This window comes from Vitis vinifera, chromosome 2 (genome assembly GCF_030704535.1).
Source record: "Vitis vinifera cultivar Pinot Noir 40024 chromosome 2, ASM3070453v1".
In the NCBI taxonomy this organism is placed as follows: domain Eukaryota; kingdom Viridiplantae; phylum Streptophyta; class Magnoliopsida; order Vitales; family Vitaceae; genus Vitis; species Vitis vinifera.
In genome coordinates, this window is record NC_081806.1 from 20,434,760 (window position 1) to 20,457,229 (window position 22,470).

General features: G+C 34.0%; 1 protein-coding gene across 1 annotated transcript; it reads right to left on the reverse strand.

Annotated features, from left to right (window-relative positions):
* Nucleotides 1-16,601: 16,601 nt before the first annotated feature.
* On the reverse strand, nt 16,602-21,291 carry LOC100264895 (uncharacterized). The gene is made up of 10 exons (XM_002270745.4): nt 20,707-21,291; nt 20,460-20,622; nt 19,927-20,074; nt 19,629-19,706; nt 18,894-19,257; nt 18,432-18,544; nt 18,093-18,257; nt 17,791-17,930; nt 17,039-17,131; nt 16,602-16,929 (listed from the first exon to the last, which is right to left on the reverse strand). The coding sequence occupies exons 2-10, from the start codon at nt 20,558-20,560 to the stop codon at nt 16,770-16,772; spliced, it is 1,362 nt and encodes a 453-aa protein (XP_002270781.1). The 5' UTR covers nt 20,561-20,622; nt 20,707-21,291; the 3' UTR covers nt 16,602-16,769.
* Nucleotides 21,292-22,470: the final 1,179 nt, after the last annotated feature.

The window sequence follows — 22,470 nt, forward strand, 5'->3', positions numbered from 1 at the left end:
CCAAGTGGGGTACTTATTGCTACCGAGTCATGCCATTCGGGTTGAAGAATGCAGGAGCTACCTATCAGAGAGCAGCGACCACCTTATTCCATGACATGATGCGTCGGGATGTCGAGGTTTATGTAGACGACATGATAGTGAAATCCCGAGGTAGATCAAATCACCTAGCAACTTTGAAGAGATTCTTTGAGAGGATCAGACAGTTTAGATTAAGACTGAATCCAAATAAGTGTACTTTTGGAGTGACTTTTGGGAAGCTCCTGGGATACATGGTTAGTGAGAGGGGCATAAAGGTGGATTCAAATAAGATCAGAGACATCCTTGACATGCTTGAACCGAGGACCGAGAGAGAGGTCAGAGGCTTCTTGCGTAGACTTTAGTACATCAGCAGATTCATTGCCAGATAGACAGACATCTGTGAGCCAATTTTCCGACTCTTGAGGAAGAGTCAACCTACTGTTTGGGATGATTAGTGTCAGCGCACATTTGAGAGGATTAGAGAGTACTTGTTGTCGCCTCCAATCTTGGCGCCTCCTACACTAGGTCATTCTTTACTCCTATACCTATCAGTCTTAGACGTGGCTTTAGGATGCGTGTTAGCTCAACTCAATGATTCGGGCAAGGACTAAGCCATTTATTATATGAGTAAGAGGATGCTAGATTATGATATGAGGCATGTCATGATTGAACGCTACTGCTTGGCATTGGTTTGGGCCGCTCGTAAATTGAGACATTACATGACTGAGTACTCAGTGCACTTGATATCCCGTCTAGATTCTCTGAGATATTCGTTTGATAGGGCCCGCTTTGGTCGATCGCCTCATGAGATGGTTGGTACTTATGACTGAGTTTGACATCCATTATGTTACTCAGAAGTCCATCAGAGGGAGCATTATTGCAGATCACCTAGCCTCATTACCAGTTTCCGATGGTAGAGTTATTGATGATGATTTCCCAAATGAGGATGTTGCTGCTGTGACTAGTTTGTCAGGTTGGCGCATGTACTTTGACGGTGCAGCCAACCATTCTAGATACGGGATAAGTGTCTTGTTGATATCCCCTCATGGTGATCACATTCCTAGATTTGTTCGTTTGGCATTCTCGGATCGACATCCTGCCACAAACAATATTGTTGAGTATGAAGCCTATATCTTAGGTTTAAAGACAACTCTTGAGCTCGGGATTAGACAGATGGAGGTGCTTGGTGACTCCAATCTGGTATTGAAACAGATTCAGGGCGAGTGGAAGACTAGAGATATGAAGTTTAGGTCTTACCACGCATACTTGGAGCTACTGGTTGGGAGATTCGATGATTTGAGATATACACATCTGCCTAGAGTGCAAAACCAGTTTGCTAATGCCTTGGCTACTCTAGCTTCCATATTGATATTCATGTTGATCCCATTGTTCGCCCTTTACTGATCGAGTTGAGATCAGTTCCTGCCTATTGTTGCTTGATTGATGAGGTAGAGTTTGATGATGACTTACCTTGGTACCATGACATATACCAGTTTTTGAGACTTGGCGCATATCCCGAGGCCGCCACGACCAAGAATAAGAGAGCATTGAGACAGTTGGCCGCCCGATTTGTGATATGTGGAGAGACATTGTACAGATGATCAACTGATGGGATGTTGCTATTGTGTTTAGACTATGCCTCTATCATCGAGTGATAAGAAAGGTTCATGCAAGAGTCTGTGGACCACATATGGGAGGACATATGTTAGCCCATAAGGTCATGAGGACTGGCTATTTTTGGTAGACTATGGAGATAGATTGTTGCCAATTTGTTCAGAGATGTCCCGAGTGTCAGATACATGGGGACCTTATTCACGTGCCATGTTTAGAGTTACATGCACTGACTTTGCCATGGCCATTTTCAGTATAGGGCATAGACATTATTGGGAAGATTTCGCCGAAGTCTTCCAATGGTCATGAGTTCATCTTAGTCGCCATCGATTACTTCACCAAGTGGGTGGAGGCTGCTTCGTATGCGAGACTGACATCATCTGGGGTTGCTAGTTTCATCAGATCACACATTATCTGTCACTATGGAGTCCCTTGTGAGTTGATCTCAGACCAATGAGTACATTTCAGAGTAGACGTTGACATTTTATTACAGAGATACGATATCCAGCATCATAGGTCGTCTGCATATAGGTCGCAAACTAATGAGGCAGTAGAGGCCGCAAATAAGAATATTAAAAGGATCTTGCGAAGGATGGTTGAGACTTCTCGAGATTGGTAAGAGAAGTTCCATTTCGCATTGTGGGCTTATCGGACTTCTTTTCGCACTTCTACAAAAGCCACACCTTACTCCTTGGTGTATGGTATGGAGGCAGTGCTACCAGTTGAGATAGAGATGGGTTCATTGAGAGTAGCATTAAAGCAGCAGATTCCAAAGGCAGATTGGGCGCAGGCTCGATTAGACCAGCTCAATCTCCTAGATGAGAGGAGATTGAGGACAGCAGACCATGTTCATGCCTACCAGAGGAAGATGGCCCGTGCTTTTAAGAAGCGGGTTAAGCCTAGACTACTACAGAGAGGTGATTTGGTTCTAAAGGTCATCAGAGGATTGATAAGAGATCCCTGAGGGAAGTTCAGACCTAATTGGAGGGGACCTTACTTTATAAGGGAGCTGACCCCAGATGGCGCTGCATGGTTGATGGATCTAGATGGAAACCGATTCTCAGAGCCGACCAACGTGGATCAGCTAAAGAGGTACTATGTTTGAGACCATGGTCGCAGGATGGGTGGCCATCATTTTGGTTAGCCATATACCTTGTTATTCCCTTTTGACATACAGACCGTTGCTAGCCCATTGAGCCTCGCATGTGCATTATAACATTTCTTTCTTATCGTCTTGCTCACATTTTTTTGCACTGGGATTGGGGCCCTTTGGTGTATGCATGCATTGTTTGGGAGTCTCATGAGTCTTGGACCTACAGGTGCATCTTTCTCTCATTATTTTTCCTATCATCACTCTACTGCATTCCATTGTATCTCATTGGTTGTGTTCTTCATCTCTTTTTCTTTATCCTATCTATTGCTTGTTTTGCTTCATATTCTCTCGACTCTGAGTGGTGATCCTCCTCAGTTCATTACATGGGGGATAGTCATATCATTTCCATTATCGATCCCACAAACATTGATTCAGAGATCCTTAGTTTGAGAAGGTCATCTCGTTAGAGAGAGTTTTTGTTACCTTAGCACTTGAGGGTGTGTCTATCTATTATTGCTATCATATTTAGGGTTTATTTGTTTATGTTCAAGGTATGTGCATCTGTATATATGTAATAAAAAAAAATGAATGAAAAGAAAAGAAAAATAAGCACATGTGTGTATGTGCATAGTATTCTCCATCATTTAGTGTGTATATTGATATTTGAGGGTCATTTTATCGAGTATGTTTGTTGTTGGAAATTCATATGTGAGCTTTTTGAGATCCTATTTTATTTGTATTCACTTTGTCATATTTCTTTGAGAGTGAGATGAGTGACATTCTCGTAGGGATTCTGAGTCATTGTCCTTTCCATCATTACGTTCGTTATTGATGTGACTTCACTCCATGTTTGATTTGAGTTGATCACCACTTTTATTCGTATGTTCATTGTTTTGCTATCATCCTTATCATTGCTTGTGATTTGGCCCATTCGTTTCACCCCCCTTGTCATTTTCTTACACTAGCCTATTCCAAGTTTGATATTTCCCTTGCATCATTCTTGCATATCTCATTATCAGTTTGATTTTGCTTCATCGTCTCATTATTGATATTGTTTTCACATTGGGCACCCTCAGGTCCATGGCTCACGACATTTTTTATACATATTTCATTTTATATATGAGGGCATAGGTTTTTCATCATTGGGTATTTGGGCCTAGTTTCCCTTCAATTCTATTACCTTATCACCCTGGCCTACGTTACATCCCGTGTCTTAAGACCACCTTGAGGCCATGGGATCAGATGTTGCCTTCGATAGTCCCTACTTGGACAGGTATTTAAGATTTGGTTGATATTTAGATATCATCATGCTTCTTCTTCTGGGAGACGCCTCTTTGATGTTTGGACCTGATTCAGTTGTGGATATAGATGACCAAGATTTCACATATGATGATGAATGATTTGATGTTGTTCGATTTTTCGATCTACCATGCATCTGATGCCATACTGGGGCATATTTCCGTTTTGGTTGAGATTTGTAGATCTCCATTGATTTGCATGTTCATCCCCACTTACGAGATACATGCTGGGATGATGACCTGTTTGTTATCTTATCATGATCTCCTAGGAGAGCCTCTCTCGAGCCATTCAGTCAGACCCGCACTTTTTAGCATTTGGATGTCATCATGTTTCTTATTCTGGGAGACATTTCTTTGATCTGATGATCCGATTTAGCTGCAGACATAGATGGCTAGGATTACATACTTGGTGATGGATGATTTGGTGTCATCTGATTTTTTCGATCTACCATGCACTTGATGCCATACTAGGGCATATTTTCGTTTCGGTTGAGATTTACAAATCTTCATTGATTTTCATGATCATCTCTAGTTGTAGGGTGTACGTCGGGCTAATGACTTGATTTCATTTTGTTCTAATTCTCTAGTAGAGCCTTTCTTGAGTCATTCAGTCGGGCTCGTACTTTCTGATACTATCGTGACTCTTAGATGGAGTTACCTCAGATGCACAATCTCTCATATCATCATTTCAGTGGAGTACGTGTCAAATATCTTATACATCCCATGGATCTATTCTCGAGTTATCAAAACAAACTGGATGCCTTAGTTGCTATACTGGGGCATATTTCCCTCCTTTAGCTGTGGAGATGTTTGTTTTCTCGTAGATTTGTTACGGTCTTCATTACTCTGCCAAGGGATGTTTATTTACATTACTGTGTCGTTGTTTCAGTGATTTTTGGTCGAGATGAGCCTCCAGATCAGCACGACCTTTTGGGTTTTGATTGTCCCACTATCCATGACTTTCCAATAGATTTTTGTGTCGAGGACGTTGTAATTACCCCGACGGATTATCCTTTTGTGACTTCCCAGTGAAGTCGTCATTTTGTGGACCCCGCATTTTCGCATGATGCGTTCTCATTTGATGGTGAAACTTGCTTTTATTTATTTGTGAAAATTGACTTTTTTTTATAAAATAAATCAAAATCATTAATTCAAAATAATTTTTAATAAAATCATTTGAAAATTTTTGAAATTTTTTATTTATTTATTTATTTATTTTTATTTAGTTCAATAAATTATTTTGCATAATTCTCTTGTTATTTATTTTATGTATTCTTGTAATTAGATTTCATCATTATTTATATGAATATTGATTTTCATCATGACTTGTATATTGATTATTTTTCTTGGTATTCATAATTAATTAATTAATTACCACAATTCTCTTAATTCGTTTAGTAGAGGTCGTGCGTATACTGGCTTAGAGATGTGCTACGACTCACTACCATACCTTCCCAATAAGTAACCTGACCCTTGGACCCAGACTCGGTTTTTCACAGACATGTTTTTCCTTTAGGAGTCACACTTAGATTTGGTTTTTCACAGACTCGTTTTTCCTTCGGGAGTCACACTTAGAGTTTTTATTTCTTATTTTTTTTCCCTTAAAAAAAAATAAAACAAAAATAAATTGTGACTCCAAGTATTTTTTTTTTTTAAAAAATCATTTTTTCACAAATAAATAAAAGCAAGTTTCACCATCGAGTGAGAACGCATCGTGCTAAAATGCGGGGTCTACACATATATTTTAAAAGTAAAAATAACATTATAAGTAATCCTTACCTACTTGAGCTCATTATAATGGAAAAGTTTGAACCTAAAGAACAATGAGTAGAAATTATCTTACTAATAAATTGTAATCCAAATTAATTGATCATGATTTGGTAAGTAAAATGTAGCTTAACAAGAAATGAACTAAGTAATAACTATTGGAATTAAGGATTAATTAAACTATAATAAATAAAAAACAAAAAAACCATAACAATGACTAAATGCCTGAAAAATATGATAAAATGTGAAGATGCTTAATAAAACACATGAGGTAAATGTTACCAAGATATGAAGTTATTATAAAAAGGCTATGAGCAAGGTGTCTAAATCTAGTTAAGCTCTTTAAAATGATGGAAATCAAATGCATAAGATTGTTAAAAAAAAACAAAAAAACAAAACAGAACAAAACAAATCCATCAGATCAAGCTATCATTACCACAAATAGTCACTTTTCATCCAACAAACAAATCCTAAAATATACAAACAACCTACTTTGTCATGATCAACATCGAACATTTCTATTGAAAATAATTAACTAGTTAGTTCATATGCTAATCAAATCAAACTGAATACTCCAATAAATGATTTATTAGCTTCCATGCTAGTCAAATAAATGTCTATACTCCAATGCAAACAAACAATCATAACAAATAATGACCTATGTCCCAACTTAAATAGATTATTGACTCTTACCGTAAACAAGTAAAGGCTCATGTCCTGGTTTAAGTCCAAGGTCTTCCCAAATTATAATTTTGATGGTAACAAAACAAAGTTAAGTTGCTAATGAGTTTATTAGAATTAAAAATTTTAATTTCTAGAGAAATTAATTATGCCGAGAGAAACAAATGGAATCTTAAGGGCCATAAATTGCATTTATTTTTTTAATGCACCTAACTCATCTAGAATGGTTTTAAATGGTTCTTATTCTTTTTTAAAAAAAAAAATAGATAAAAATTGGTTTCAAGAAAAACCGAAGTCTAACTTGATCAAAATCACCTCAAAAGGGTTTTTTCAAATTTGTCTTAAGGTGTTTAGTTGGTTGTTTCCCAAGGTTTGTGGCTTAAAACTTTTTCTTTTCTTATTTTAACAAATTGGAGGGGTATTGGCCAACTACTTAGGTTAATTGGTTGAGGTGGATTGGTCTCCATTTTGAGTGTCCTTAGCAATGACCATCTATTATGATAAAAGCTCAACTAGTCAAGTTTGTTGCTATTTTAATGACTTCTTGCTACTTTAATGACTTCTTGCTATGCTCCTACCTCTAATGGCTAATTTATTGATTGATTGTTAAAGTTAATTGATCAAGGTAAACTATGCTTAATGACCAGTTTGACCTTCCATCTTCTTCAAAATACCTTATTTGAGTCATTATTGATTAAGAGAAATATGTAATCTTATTGTTCATCATTCTAAAAGTTTTCAACTTCTTGTTAAGTGCATTTGAACAAATAAAATAAAATAAAATTCAATCTTCTAGTGCATCATTGTGAGTTTAAACATATACTAAGATTTTTGTGAGACAATTCTTCTTTGATTACCACTTTGTGATTGAATTGAAGAGTAATGAATCTCTCAAAGATAAACGTAAGAAGGTCTTTTAGAACCAAAAATCCAAATGTAAAGGTTTAAAGTTTGGTTGAAGTCTTGGAAGTTAGTGGAACTCTCACCCAACTTGGAGCTCGAGGAAAAGGAATGTAAGTCAAGTTTGGGGTAAAACCACCATAAATTTTATGTTTGCAAGTGTCATATCTTCTCTCAATTTATTTCATTGCTATTTTTATTGCTTATTGTTGTTAGTATTCTATTACATTCAATTAACTAAAAATTTGTAAAATTAGACTTCACCCAATTAAACTCTCTCCCCCCACTAGATGATTTAACCTAAGTGAATAAGCTTAACTTTACATTAGTAAAATTAGATGAACAACTTTCATTGACATCAAGTAGTGGCTTATGCCCTAGTATAATGGATTACTCTCATAATTATCAACTACAAGTTCATGCCTTAAGAAATGGATAATTAGCTCTTATAACTAACAAATATTGGCTTGCATAAGTGCATAATCAACTTTCATCATGATAACCCATGCTTCAATAAAAATAAATTATCAACTCTCATCACAATTAATTAAGAAAAGGTTTATACCCAATAGAATACCAAAGTTTCATACAAAGGCAAAAGTCACAACCTCCCAAACAAATATTACAAGATATCTAGAAACATGACTAAGCCTACTATATATACTGAAGGGAGATTAGGTATTCACATAGTTTCAAACCATTATAAGAAGAATGCTATTATGCATTAACCTTTCTTTTCTCTTTGCAATGACATATCAACGAGAAACTAAAAATGATAGAAATAACTCATATAAATGTTAACATAACCACAAAAATTCTATTCGCCTGAGGTATCATACCATAGATTTGATTATCATAAAACAAAGGATAATAATTTAATTGTGAGCTTGAATTGTGTTCTACAAGATTATAAATATGAAATGAATATTAAATTCAAGCTAAGGAACAAGACCATGCACCTAGAATAGTTTTAAGTTTTTCTAGGTTTTTATGCATGTAAGAGTAAGGTGTACTAAGTTATGATTGCTTGCATATTTTTAGATCACTTTGTCTTACAATTTTTATAAATTTCTCATCTAATTCGTTTCTTAAATTGCCTTGAAATTTTTAAAATTTGGTGAAGTGTTAGCCCAAGGATTCTCCTAATTGCGTTTTGATGATAACAAACTATGATTAAGTTGCTAATCATTTTAAATTTAAAAAGAATTTCAAGTGTTAGTTTGGAAATTCATCAAAGAGCCCAATGGATGCAAGATAAAAAAAATTGGAAGACCTTTAATTATAGGAAACATATGTAAGATGAATGCATGAGTGCACTTAGGATTTTCATATCTTTTCATGCATCTTTAAAAACTTAGTTGATGCATTAAAGTTACATTTCCATCAAAACCTAAGTTTTATCAAATGAACATTAGGCAAATCATTTCAAAATTGGCATATTAATTTACCTAAAGACCTTGTCTAAGTGTTAGAAATGAAAAGAACAAAAAAAAAAAAAAAAAAGTTTTCGGGCAAAAAATAGTGAATGGGTCAAGGCACTAGCCAACCAACTCAATCGGCTAGGGTACCGATTGACCGGTTATCCCTTCATGGTCGAGGTCCGGTCAAGAAATGCAAAAAATCTTCTCTCTCTTTCAATAGCCTTGCATTCTCAATCGAGGGTTATGTCTTCTCGATTGAGGTTCAATCGAGTACTGGTCAAAACCTAACAATCACTTGCCATGCATTTATTGTCCAACGGCTAGTCAACCAATTAACCCCCATCTCGACGAGTTGAGGCTACTTTTTGGAATTTTGGCTCCCAAGGCTAGAAAACTATAAATTGAGAGTTTCACTTCATTTATGTATAAGAGATCATCTACATTTATTTGTCTACCTACTTGTTCTTGACTCAAAAGTTCTCATTCTTTTCTTGGTGCATTAAATCTCTATTTGCATATTCCTTAGTGCACTTTTATGATTCTTCTTAGCATTTAAGTCGTATTTGAGCCCTTGTTGAATTAGGTTGAGAGATTTAAGCTTGTTATTTGAGTGTTAAAAGCTTCAAGTTTCCCTATTGAGATTAAATTTTATTTTCTCAGTAAGAATGAAAGAAAACCGACCTTTCTTTAATTATATTAAAGCTTAATGGGTCTTCAAAAAAATCATATAGAGACTCATCTAACTAGTCCCTTGATAGTTTAAAGCCTAAAAAACTTGCAAATTTTCAAAATGAAACTAGTCAAGTGGTGATCGATCGACCTCCTAGTTAATTGGTTGAGTTGTAGTCAAGGATGAAAATATCGGTAATCACGGATATATCGGTAACTTGATTTTACGGATATATCGGATATATCGGAGAAATATCGACGGATATTTTAGAAAAAAAATTTTAATAGGCAAAAAATTGATCAAAACTCATAAAAATGTAAAAAAAAAACCTCATAACAATATAATTAGAAGTATAATAGATAATTTAAATTTATTTTGTTGAATAATTTGATATATATATTATATGATTTGCGATATTATATGTAATTATATTATGTGGGTCAATAAAAAATGTGAATTTTGTAATTACGCATTCATTATCAAGCTTCATAAAAAATTTGATTTTATTAAATACAAATAATTTTATATATATTAACTTGATTTTATTAAATACCAATAATTTGTATATATTATCGCATAGCTGTTAGGGTTCACTTTGGATCGTTGGATCACATCCAAATTCACTTTGGACTATCACCATGGAGTCATGATTTGTTTCCATTTTTTTTTTTTTTATCTCTACTAAATTTTTAAAAAATCAAAAGGCCACCCATCCGGAAAGCCCTTTGCTGAAGACCTGCTTCTCTCACTTGGACATCAAAAAGCCCTTGGCTGAAACTGCCCTCCGGACGAGAGAATCGGCCCCAATTTCCTCTTTCACTCTCAATCCTCGCAGGTTCTAATCTAATCATTTATTACTTTTTTTTTTTGGCAACCCCTGTTTGATTCCCAAGAAAATCCATCACCCATTCAATTTCCGAGAAAATCCATCCCCCATTCGATTTCCGGGAAAATTCATCCTCGTTTGATTTCTGAGAAAATTCATCCTCGTTTGATTTCCGAGAAAATCCATGCAAAACCCTCAAGGAAAACCAAAAAAATTGTTTTTTTTTTTTTTTCTCCTTGTGTTTTCTGATCTGTTCTAGGGTCACTTTGCTTTTGTGCCATTGGATTTAAATTTCACGAACCCTAAATCCATGATTTTTGAGTTAGGCTGAAAAACAATCTTTGCCTGCAAGTCATGATCAGATTACCAAGGAACATCTTATGTTTTTTTTAAAAAAAAATAAAAATTGGACAGATTTTGTATCCTGTGCGCGGGCTGGACTGGTAGGAAGTATCAGGAAATTTCCTGAAAAATCGGCGATACAAACCGAAATTTCACCCATTTTTTGCTTGCAGCCATGTTTCGGTGATTTTTTCGCCGATTTTAACAGAAATTTGGCGAAATTTCTCTCGTCGACATTTCGCCCCCCTCTTTTGTATCGCCGACCACCGAAACTCGAAATTTCCGCGAAAAAAATGGAAACTTTCATCCTTGGTTGTAGTCATCAATTACTCAATTGATTGAGGTAAGCCTTGAGTAGTTGATTGATTCTACAACTAGTTTAGTTGTCTTACTCCAACAATCACCTATAATTTCATAATGTCTAGTTGAACAATCTACTAACAAGTTGATCGATTAAGATATAACTTGCATCTAGTAGCTAATGTTAACTTAAAACTCCTATTTAAAACCCTTGAAATTCATTTATGAGCTTATCAAATGTTAAAAATCATTCATATCATTTAGAAAAGAGTAATGATTTAAATTTTTTAGTGCACTTACTCCCAAACTTGCAAAACTCATATAGTGTACCTTTAACATCATTTATCATTTGTATCGTTCTTCACTCAAAAGCTAGAGGTTATATTTTTTTTAGAGAATTTTTTTCTTTACCTTGAGAAAGAAGGTTTGATTAGGTTTAAGGGATCATTTAGAAGATTCTAAGGGTCCGTTGAAACCTTGACTCCAAGCATACAAAGATTAAAAGACTTTGGTTGAAGAAGTCTTTAGTTTAGTGAAGAGCCTCAAGTTTCGGAAGAAAAAGGGAATGAACATAGCAATTGTCAAACTATTATAAAAATTGTGTTACATCTCTTTCTTTTTTTATTTATTTATATTCATTGTTATTGCATTTAATATTGTCATTTGCATTAAAACATCTTAAAAATTAAAATCTTACCAATACCTAAATCACTCTCCCTCCTACAGTTTTTAGATGTATATTTAGGATTGTACTAGTTTTGACGTCATAAATCCAAAATACCAAGACCTAAACATCTGGGTAGTGACTCATCCTTAAAAACTAAATGTAGGATGTTGCATTTTGCAATGACAATAAAGTACCAAAACCTAATGACGGATGACACTTATACACCAATAACACGTTATAGAAAGATGAATCAAAATTAAATAATCAAATCCATAAATAATTGCATATAATTTTGAGAAAACTAGAAGGTAAAGGCCCCACCCATTGAAAATAACACAATAAAAAAGAATTGACACTAATTACTAAACTCACATTAGATAATACAATCACGCAAACCATAATCTTAGAGCAAAGGGTACAACTTTGATGGGTCAGATTGGGTTGGTGGTGAACTTGGGTTCAACAAAATCCATTTAGCTAAAGCCCAGCCTAATGTGAGTTACCCAATCTAAGAATATTTTTCTTTGCTTATATTGAAATTGGGTTAGAATTGTATTAGTAAATATATGTTTGGATTGGTGAAGTTAGTGAGTTACACAAGTTGAGTGTACGAGTAGTCATAAAATTGATAAGGTTAGGTTGGTTTCACGAGTTTTAGGTCAAAATGATCCATTTATACAAAAAAAAAAAAATAGATCTAATCACTTTATCAAACTTATGTTCAAATTGGCCTCTTTAGTGCCACATAAGAGCCATGTCATAGAAATATATTTTTCTTTCAAAATTTTAGTTAAAGCCTTAATTGGCAATTGAGGCTTCAGTTTTTGAACTGAAGTCACAGTTGTCAATTGAGACTTCATTTTTTAATTGACAATTGAGATTTCATTTTTGAACTAAAGTCCCAATTGCCAACTAAGGCTTCAGTTAATTTTTTTTTACTTTAAAATTTAATTAAAAACTATTAAATTATAATTTATTATTGAAATAAAGAAATATATATTTTAATAAAAAATTATTTATATTTAAGCTTAAGAATTTAGTATTACTTCAACAAACATAAATTGATAAATAGAATATATTATAAATGAATATTTCATTTATTAATAAATTAATAATCTTAAAATAATAATTTTATATAACATGTAAATAATATATAAAATTGTATAATTTATTAATTAAAGATATTTTTTTAAGATATTAATTTATTTGTATTATGTCAAATTTATCTATAGGTTCTCTCCTTGTGGAGACATGAGATTATATATGTTTTTTTTTTCCATTGTATAAATGTTTAATGGGTATTTTTTGTGACTTTGATGAAACTACTAAAAATTATATTTTGTAGTAGACTTTTTCTAATTAATTTCTGTTAGAAAAATGAGGCTAATCCAACCTATGGTAATCACCCTAGAGGGGGGGTGAATAGGGTGATAGTCTCTTTTTGCAAATTTAAACTAAGTGAATGTAAGAGACAATTATATACAAGTATATAATAAGCAATATAAAGATAATTGCATATAAATTAAAGAGTAGGGAAGAGAGAATGCAAACACAAGATCTTATAGTGGTTCAGCGCAACCCGGCCTACATCCACTCTCCTCTAGCTTCAATCCCAAGCTTGAGATTCCACTATTTCAAGGCTTCCAAACTAAGCCTTCAAGTAATACAATTGGATTATGGTTCCAATTCACCCTCTTGGACTTTTGGCTCTAAGCACCCTTTACACTTTTCAAGAGATATCTCATTCTTGAAAAACTTCCTCTCAAAGATTTACAAATAAATGATCTCACAAGAATCCTCGCACAAGAACTTTAAGCTCAAATGATACAAGAAAACTAGGATTGAAAGGTGCACTAAGGATATGCAAGTTTTAGAACAATGGTGCACTCAAAAACACTCTTCCAAGGCTCAAATATATTCAAGAAAGGTTTAGAAAGGTTAAGTTATTTAAACAATGAAGATTAGAGTCTTTTTATAGAAGAGAAAAGTCAAACTAGCCGTTTGGGGATTCGACCAGTCGAGCTCGGGGTCGACTGGTTGACTAGCCGTTAGCATTAAATGCTTGGTAGGTGATCGTTGGGCCTCAACTGGACCTCGACCGGTTCTCGACCGAGAAGAGAATCACCTCGACCGGGAAGAGAATCACCTCAACCAGGAAGAGAAAGACACTAGGAGAGAGATAAACTTTTTAGCCTCCCTTGATTGGTCCTCAACCGGTCCTTGACTGGATAAGCACAACCGATCAACCGATTCCTCAATCGGTTGAACCGGCTGAGCCATTTTTTGGCTCAACACCCAACTTTTTCAACTTAAAACCTTTTAAAACAAGTTTAAGAAATATTTAACACAAGGTTTTAGTTGAAAACATGAAATCATCCAATTCTAAAGATATTTAAAAAACAAAATAACTCTTGGATGATTTTGGTGCATAAGTAAAGAATGTAATGCATGAAAGTCCTAGTGCACCAACAACCTTACAAAGAGATCTTATGAAGCTTGGATCTTGAAAAACACTTCTCTTTGAGGTGGTCTTCTTCTTCATGATTTCTCCATGGCTTGATTTGTCTTTGTGATTGCCACTTTGAAAATTGTCTTGCCTAATCACACTTGAAATATAATCATTAGTTCTAAACCTTGTTTTTTTATCATCAAAATCAAGATTAACCAAACCTTGGTTTCACAATTTCATTAACTAATATTGTCAAAAAATCTATATATGGAAACTTAAAAGTATATTATTATTTCGATAAAGATAAATTTGTTATAATACAAATAAATTAATATCTTAAAAAACAACAAATTAAATATATTGAATTAATAAATTATAAAATTTTAAATCTTATTTGTATGTCAAATAATTTTATTATTTTTAAATTATTAATTTATTGATAAATAAAATATTCATTTATTGTATTATATTTATCAATTTATATTTATTGAAGTAATACTAGATTTTTAATTTTAAATATAAATAATTTATTATTAAGTTATATATTTTTAATTTCAATAATAAGTTGTAATTTAATAGTTTTTAATTAAATTTGAAAGTGAAAAAAAAAATATTAACTAAAACCTTAGTTAGCAATTGTGGCTAGGAGTATACTATTATTTCAATAAAGATAAATTTGTTATAATACAAATAAATTAATATCTTAAAATAATAATAAATTAAATATCTTAAATTAATAAATTATACAATTTTATATCTTATTTATATGTTATACAAATTTATTATTTTAAGATTATTAATTTATTAATAAATAAAATATTCATTTATAATATCTTCTATTTATGAATTTATGTTTGTTGAAGTAATACTAGATTCTTAAGCTTAAATATAATAATTTATTATTAAAGTATATATTTTTAATTTCAATAATAAATTATAATTTAATAGTTTTAATTAAATTTTAAAGTAAAAATAACTAAACCTCAGTTGGCAATTGAGATTTCAATTAAAAAATGAAGCCTCTATCGACAACTACGACTTTAGTTTTAAAACTGAAACCTTAGTTGGTAACTGTTAACTTTAGTTCGAAAATAAAGTCTCAGTTGCCAATTGAGGCTTTATTTAAAATTTTAAAATATATATATATATATATTTTTATGGCATGGTTCTTATGTGGCACCAAATAGGCTAATTTGAATATAAGTTTGATAAAGTGGTTAGATCTATTTTTTATTTTATTTTATTTTTGTATAAATGAGCCATTTTTACCCAAAATTCTTGGTTTAACCCTAAAAACAAGTAATTGAATTCTACATCTATCTAACAAGGAAAAAGGAATGAGCCATCAATTAAATTCACATGATATCAACCTGTTATCACTTACATTTTATATACATATAACAATGATTTAACAATCAAATTTCTGAACTCAATCTAAGAATGAATGAGAAAAGTGTATTAAACTCAACATACAAAACTAATAACTATTATGTAAACTTACTATCCATTTCACAAAGTCTTAGCATGGGTCTAACCAAAATTTAATTTTGATTAACATTTTTGTGTATGAGACCCAAATTGCTGCAGGAGTTGTACTGCATGGGCACAAAGCTATCCCAATTTTTTAAGGAATCTCATATTTAAGGAAATAAAATTTTTTTGAGTTGTATGCACCCCAAACATTATAATTTTGGATGTCAAATACTCATTCATTCATTCATCATTCACCATTAAAATACTTCTAAAAAGGAGTTTACACCCCTCTTTGTCATCCCTCATTATCATACCCTCTCTATTTGAAGCTACTCTTTTATTAATATTCTTTTTTTAATTAAAATGATATATATTATATTTAGTATAATTTAATCTACCTTATTTAACAATATATTTTTATTTAGAAAATTTTAGGAGAGTGTTTATAATTTTTAAAGAAATATAAATATTAGAATAAGATATATTTTTCCTTGTACAAATCGAATACTAATAAATAGTAATATAACAAGATATCATTTTTATGCATGTTAAGATGGGCAAAGAGACAGAAAAGGGAATTCCATCATCAGTGTCAGGCTGTCAGCAGTCATTTGTGGAATCTAAGGGATAGGGGATAGGGGTGAAACGACAATAAATCAATGTGTAGGCCCAAGAAGGAATAATAATATCTTATCCCAAAAGGCACAAACAACAGAGGCTGCAGTCCCACTTTGTTGTTGTCCTTAATCCCTAGTGGGATGAGCAATAGCATACATCCTGGCTTATTGGTGCTGCTGGCCCCTCCTTTTTCTCTTTTAGAGTCCTGTACATGTCCCCAAAGTTGGCCTGCTGATTTAGTTGTTTCACCTAACTTGGTTCATTCTGTTGTGGCTAAACTCCTCTCATCACCATCAACAACAAAAATTATTGATAAAAGTGAAATTCTACTTCAGAAATGATAGTTTACTTCCAGGACAACCCTCCACAGGTCATGGTTTCATTCACATTCCTTGTGAAGGAGTGATCCATCCATTACCCCAATCAGCCACTTGATGAAACCACAGAAAATGAACAAAGGACAAAAATTTAAAATAACGCAGTTGCTGAAGACCGCATGCTTGAGAAGGAGGAGCATTCACAAAGTCAGAAACAAGACTCAAAGTTACACACCATGCTTCTTTCAACATGATCTCTATTATAGTAAGGATAGGTTAGAAGAGACGGTAATGAAAATTGGTTATGTACAAGCAGTGTCAAGGTACCGTCACTCGACCTGTATGTCCCAAAGACTCCCATGATGATTCAAGCCGTAACAAATGCAACTTCTCAACAAAGGGTTCTAAAACTTCTGCTTCTTCTTCTGGCGCAAAGGCCATGCAAATGCTAAGCTCTTGGACTGCAGAGCTGTACTCCCTGGTAGTTTACACCAGTTAATTGAACAGAAATACCAAGAACGATCTAATCAACCAAACTAATGAATACAACACCAATTTGGGAAACATAGAGGTTCCAGAATTTGTACCTATTGTAATACAACATCATCCCATGGTCTCTCCTCAGGGCCCAATTATGTGGCTGCAGAATCAGCAATCTCTCTGAAGCCATGATAGCCAACCTTAATTTAAAAATAAAGATAGATATTTTAGCATAGCAATCCGAAATTGAATAAAATCTTCTTCCATTTTCGCACCAATACCAAATATAGAACAACTTGAAATAGTGCTAAACACCTCAGAATTTCAATAATGGAAAACAAAAACTGGATATTGTGCCGCTAAAATAACTACATACAGTTTCTGAGGATTCAACCTCCAAATAACATAGCAAGATTTTTTTTAGGACAAACACGGTGCCCCTATTAACATGTACACTCACATTTTAAATTTTAGTCTGAATGCAAAAGCCAAGTATAAGGGAACACAAATACATATTAGTGTGAAATAAATGACTGGCTTAGCCAATCTAAGGAGGTGCCTTCCCTTCTGCATATATTTATGCTACAACGGTTAATGGTTCAAGAACGTAAATACTATGGCAGTGAGAAGACCCATATTCAGTGCTTCTGTTCCTGATAATCATATAGTCTATATAAAAGATAAGCATCCCAACCATTTGGTACAGAAATAAATAAATAAATAAACGCAAGCTCACTCATGCCGAGGACTGAAACCAAGAAATTGTATTTTCTAAATTTTGTATGAATGTTCATAAACCAACAATGACTGCTTAAAATGTGACCACCATAGTAATGAAAAAGGACCACAACATCATTACCTCAGATCTTGAGGCCGCAACAAATGATCATTGGGGCCATCTATCACACTATGTTTTTCAGTAGCATCATGAACAGGCCTAAGTGGAGAAGTCAGCATCAATCCATGATTCGTTCTTGAAGCACGTTTCCAGTGAAGCCTCTGAAAAGGTTTTAATCATTATTACTAGTTTTATTTTCCTCTGGGTCGAGTCATGGGACCAAACACTAAGGCATGAAAAGTTGGAGTTGACTAGGGTAACAAACAGGAATTTATAGAATAGCATTAGAAAATTATAAATTATTTTTAAGGATTAGAGCTTACGATCAAATTTGCTAAAGCAATGCCAATAATGTCTCTGTTTGTAGCAATATCAAGCCCTAAAAGCGAACTGCTATTTACATCCGAGGCCTTTGATCTAGGGTCCTCCACACACCTTCCATTTACAATTGCAAACAAGTTGTGTCCTGTAGTCACCTTGAAGAGCTCCTACACAGTGACAAAAGTTATAAGATCCTGACTACATAAGATCAACTGAATATGGCAAATGACCATAAAACGCAAAACTATGAAAAGCATGAGACATGAATTAGTAAAAGTAGGTACTGATGCTTATTTTCCATCAAGATAGATTAAACATGTGAGCTTGGAAAATCAACACACCTCAGGGTTCCTTGTTTGAGGCCAAATCAGAAAATCTTCCCCAACTCGAGATCCAACAATGGTTAGACCAAGTCTTCGACACACCTCAATATAGATTATGCTAAGCAAAATTGCTGTCAATGGTGCAATCATATTGTCAGGAGGCACTAAACATCAACATAATGAAAGATACAGTACATAAAGTTATAACAGTGGTGAACGTTTTTACGAGGCACCAGGTATGGGCTCCAAAAGAGCAATGCCCTTAAGAAGAGACATACAAAGTTAGAATGAAATGCTCTCCCAATGCCACAGTCAGAGCTTAGTACTAAATGCAAATATTGTCTGGTGGCAGAAAAAATCCATATAATGAAAGATACAATATATGACAGAGTGGAGAAGATTTTCCAGATCCACAAAGTATGGCCTCAGTGAGGACAAAAAGCTAGCAAGAGAGTTATAAAAGGTAGAATGAAGCTTTACCACTGCCACGGCCAGAGTTTAGTACGGAATGCAAGTATGAACACTTTGAATCAACAAGGACAGTTGATCTTTTAAAGCCTCTTGACTGGAAAAGAACTACATTCACTGCCTCCAAAACTGCAACTAAATGGCAACCTATATCCCTTGAAACTAGCTCTGCTTCCACCTCTTTGGCAATGGCATCCAACTCATGCAGCCATTCAGATATGCTCTTATGAGCCAAAGGCATTGTCTCCAAGCAATCCCACTCCTGGGCATCAGATGGGACAAACGTATCCTTCTGTTCATTTAGACATGAAAGTGCATCCATCTCTCGATTGAAAGCCATGTATGCCTCATCTTCAGCTGCAATATACAACAAAGCCTGCACCAAGAGCATTTTTGGAGCAAACTAAATCTCAGGACAATTTTTAAATATGCCATTACGTGTCAAGACCAACAGAAAGAGGACAATTTAAGTTTGCAGAATCCAAGAATTAGAGCAATGATTAGAAAGATGATAATGGTGAATAATGATAATGGTTCATATCCCACAAGCACAAAAATCCCAATTAGGGGTGTATTAGCATAAGAAAAATGGGTTCACTTTGGAGGGAAAATCATGTTTAACCGAACAAGAAAAGATTTAGCCTTTCTCTGACAGGATGGGCATAAAGTGAGCCAAATCAGTGATGATTATTAGATTGGGATCATCATTTATTTAGAAAGAAACATGGGAACATGAAAGAAAATTACCTTTGCAAGAGAGATGTCCTTGTCCTTGGACTGGAAGGAGATCTCCTGAGTAAACTTTTCCCTTGCAGTCTTAAGAACCTGACAATCATTATTACAAGCCATCCAATGCACAGATAGAAACCATTAAGATCCAAAGGATTAATACAACAAGCAAGGATAAAGTAAATATGTGAAGATATCTGACTAATTGAACTATGCCAGTGGATTTTAATTATACTGGACAGAAAGAGATCCAAGGTATTGCATCATTCTTGCAAGGATTTGCATGGTTGAATGGGTGGTGGGCACACAAACTGACCTCCAGGTAAATATTGGGAGTCGAGGAATCCCTTGTTGTCCTACTCCTTAAAAGCGGGACAGCAGAAGCAGCTGCACCAACAACTGGAGGGGAAAGGCTCTTCCTCCTCTTCCTCTCGTGCAACATTGTTGCTGAATGTTTCCTATTCCTGTTTTCATTGAAACAAGATCAAAGATGTTATCAAAATGGCAATCATAAAGAACAGAGGAATGCTAGATTTTTCATTTTTGCCTCTCTTAAAGGGCTCTCCAGCATGGCATTGTGCCTAAACAAAACCCGAAATTCTACAAAAATTATACAATAAGGCATCATGTGGATGTTGCGTAAACACTAAACACAACTCATAAAGAAAGCCTGAAACTTTTCATAGACCTAAAATCAAACGGATATGATGATTGCCCATCTCCAATTCTTCCTGCACCTCTAATTGTACCACTAATAATACAACAGCCATGAATACACATAAATTCTACTATTTGCAGATGGCAATTATCACCCAAAGTAACAGCAAATTCGGATTTCATAATAATTACCTGATTGTTGGAGAATAAGCCATTGGTGATGCAGCAGTAGTAGTAAGAGTAGCAGTACTAGTCATTGCTAAACCACACAAGAGGGACAGTGAGGCGGCCATCCTCAACAAAGAAAACCCTTTCTTTATTTATTTATATACGGGAGAAGAAAGATGGCGATTATCTGCAATTTGGTCCAATCAGAGTGAATCAAAATTGAAAAAGAAAAAAAAGAAGCAATTAAAAAGAGAAAAGCAGAAAATCATACAAGGACGCAGTGATTTCGGAGCAAGTGCGGTTGATGTGGGATACAGCCATGGAGTTGGGGTCTGGGTAGTCACTTCCAATACCAAAAGACAAGGAAGAAGACGAAGATGATGTGGATGAGGAGGAATAATAACAGGAAAGGGAAGAAGGAGAGGAGCAGCAGATGAAGGGGATGAAGGAGGAGTTTCCAAGATCCATGATACTGATGGACCCACACCCAAAATTGAATCGATGAAGAGGATTCCACAGCATTAACCAACTCTCTGCTTCCCCCACTTCTCCTTCTCTCCTCTATTTCAGGCCTCCTTCAAATTTATCCCTAAAAGGAGGGAGCAGTGATTTCATACATAGAAAGATTGCGACGGATTTGGAAAATAGGAACCCAAAACGCGTGTGTGTGGAAGTGGCTCATGGTATCTCCCCGTGACCCATCCTCTACTCTGCTATGTCATCATCCACTCCCCACTCTCTCTCTCTAGTCTCTGCCAGCTGGTCATCCACAGGACCACAAGGGAGGTGGGGTTCTGTGGCTCCGCCTTTTTTCGTATTTCTAAATTTGCCCCGTAGCTACTCTGTTCTTGAATTTTTGTTATCTCTCATTCTTTCCTATATTTGGTTCATATTTATTCATCATTTCATTTAGTTGTGTCATGATTCATAGGTTTCAACAATCAAAATTATGATAGGCAGCGATTTCATAACCAATATAATTTGAATTAAATCCCAAACTAAATTTTTTAATCTATTTTAGCAAAAATTACATATAAATATGAATAAAATCAATAGCATGAGTGAACAATAAATATACTGTAAAAAAAAAATAAAAAATCATACACTATTAAATGTAAAAAATCACAAATAATAAATAATACATTAATTACAAGAAAATATACATAATGTTATCATACCTTGTAATTCCTTTTGCATATCCCGATGCATCACTCCCTTGTGTTATTCTCACATTTATTAAAACTAAAAGTTATTAATGATTTTGAAAAAAGCATCAAGCTTTTTCCAAACAGCTTTGATTTCTTAATATTCATAAAAGTAGATGTTTATTTATATTAATAATTATTTTTGTTAGAGTTTCGAAGATTTCCTAATTCTAAGATATTTCAAATATCTTTTTTAGATTCAAATCCCCATTTAAAAATTAACATAATTTTAAAACTTACTAAACAAAATTTTTAGACTCAAACACGAATTTAAAAACCAACACAATTTTAAAATTTACCATAAACAATTTTTGAAATTAAAAAAGTAATATAAACCATATTTGGAAATATAACTTTTTTTTTCTAATTCTTTATATTAGTCATTTCAAAAAATTTACCAACCATATATACATATTTATCATTAATTTTATAACCCTGAATTTGAATTTAATAAAGTTTAAAGTTCACTTTATATGAATATATCTTTTACAAAAATAAATTTAAATTTTAAAATTGTTTTTTACAAGATAATTTCAAAATTGAGTATCTAACTCTTCGTAAATTATGATAGATTTGAGGGTAATTTTCGAACATTTTATATATATAGAGATATTTTCAAAATCCCTGTTTCCAATTGGGTTTCTAGGTCTTATCCCAGGATCTGTACCCTTGGGGCTCCACCAAGGAGTAAGGGTCAAAGTAGTAATAAGCATGCATGCCATCATGCGTCATCACATTTAGATGGCCCCAAACCCAATCATGTCCCCAATACTTGCAACCACTCCATTACTGGTAGAAAAACCAATATAAAATTGAAGGGATAAGCTCTT

Coding starts and splice junctions, on each gene's coding strand:
- LOC100264895 (XM_002270745.4), bottom strand. CDS start 20,560: ATGGCCGCCTCACTGTCCCTCTTGTGTGGTTTAGCAATGACTAGTACT. Junction 17,931..18,092: donor TTGCTTTAGCAAATTTGATC/GTAAGCTCTAAT, acceptor AAACCTTTTCAG/AGGCTTCACTGGAAACGTGC. Junction 16,930..17,038: donor ATGATGTTGTATTACAATAG/GTACAAATTCTG, acceptor GTAAACTACCAG/GGAGTACAGCTCTGCAGTCC.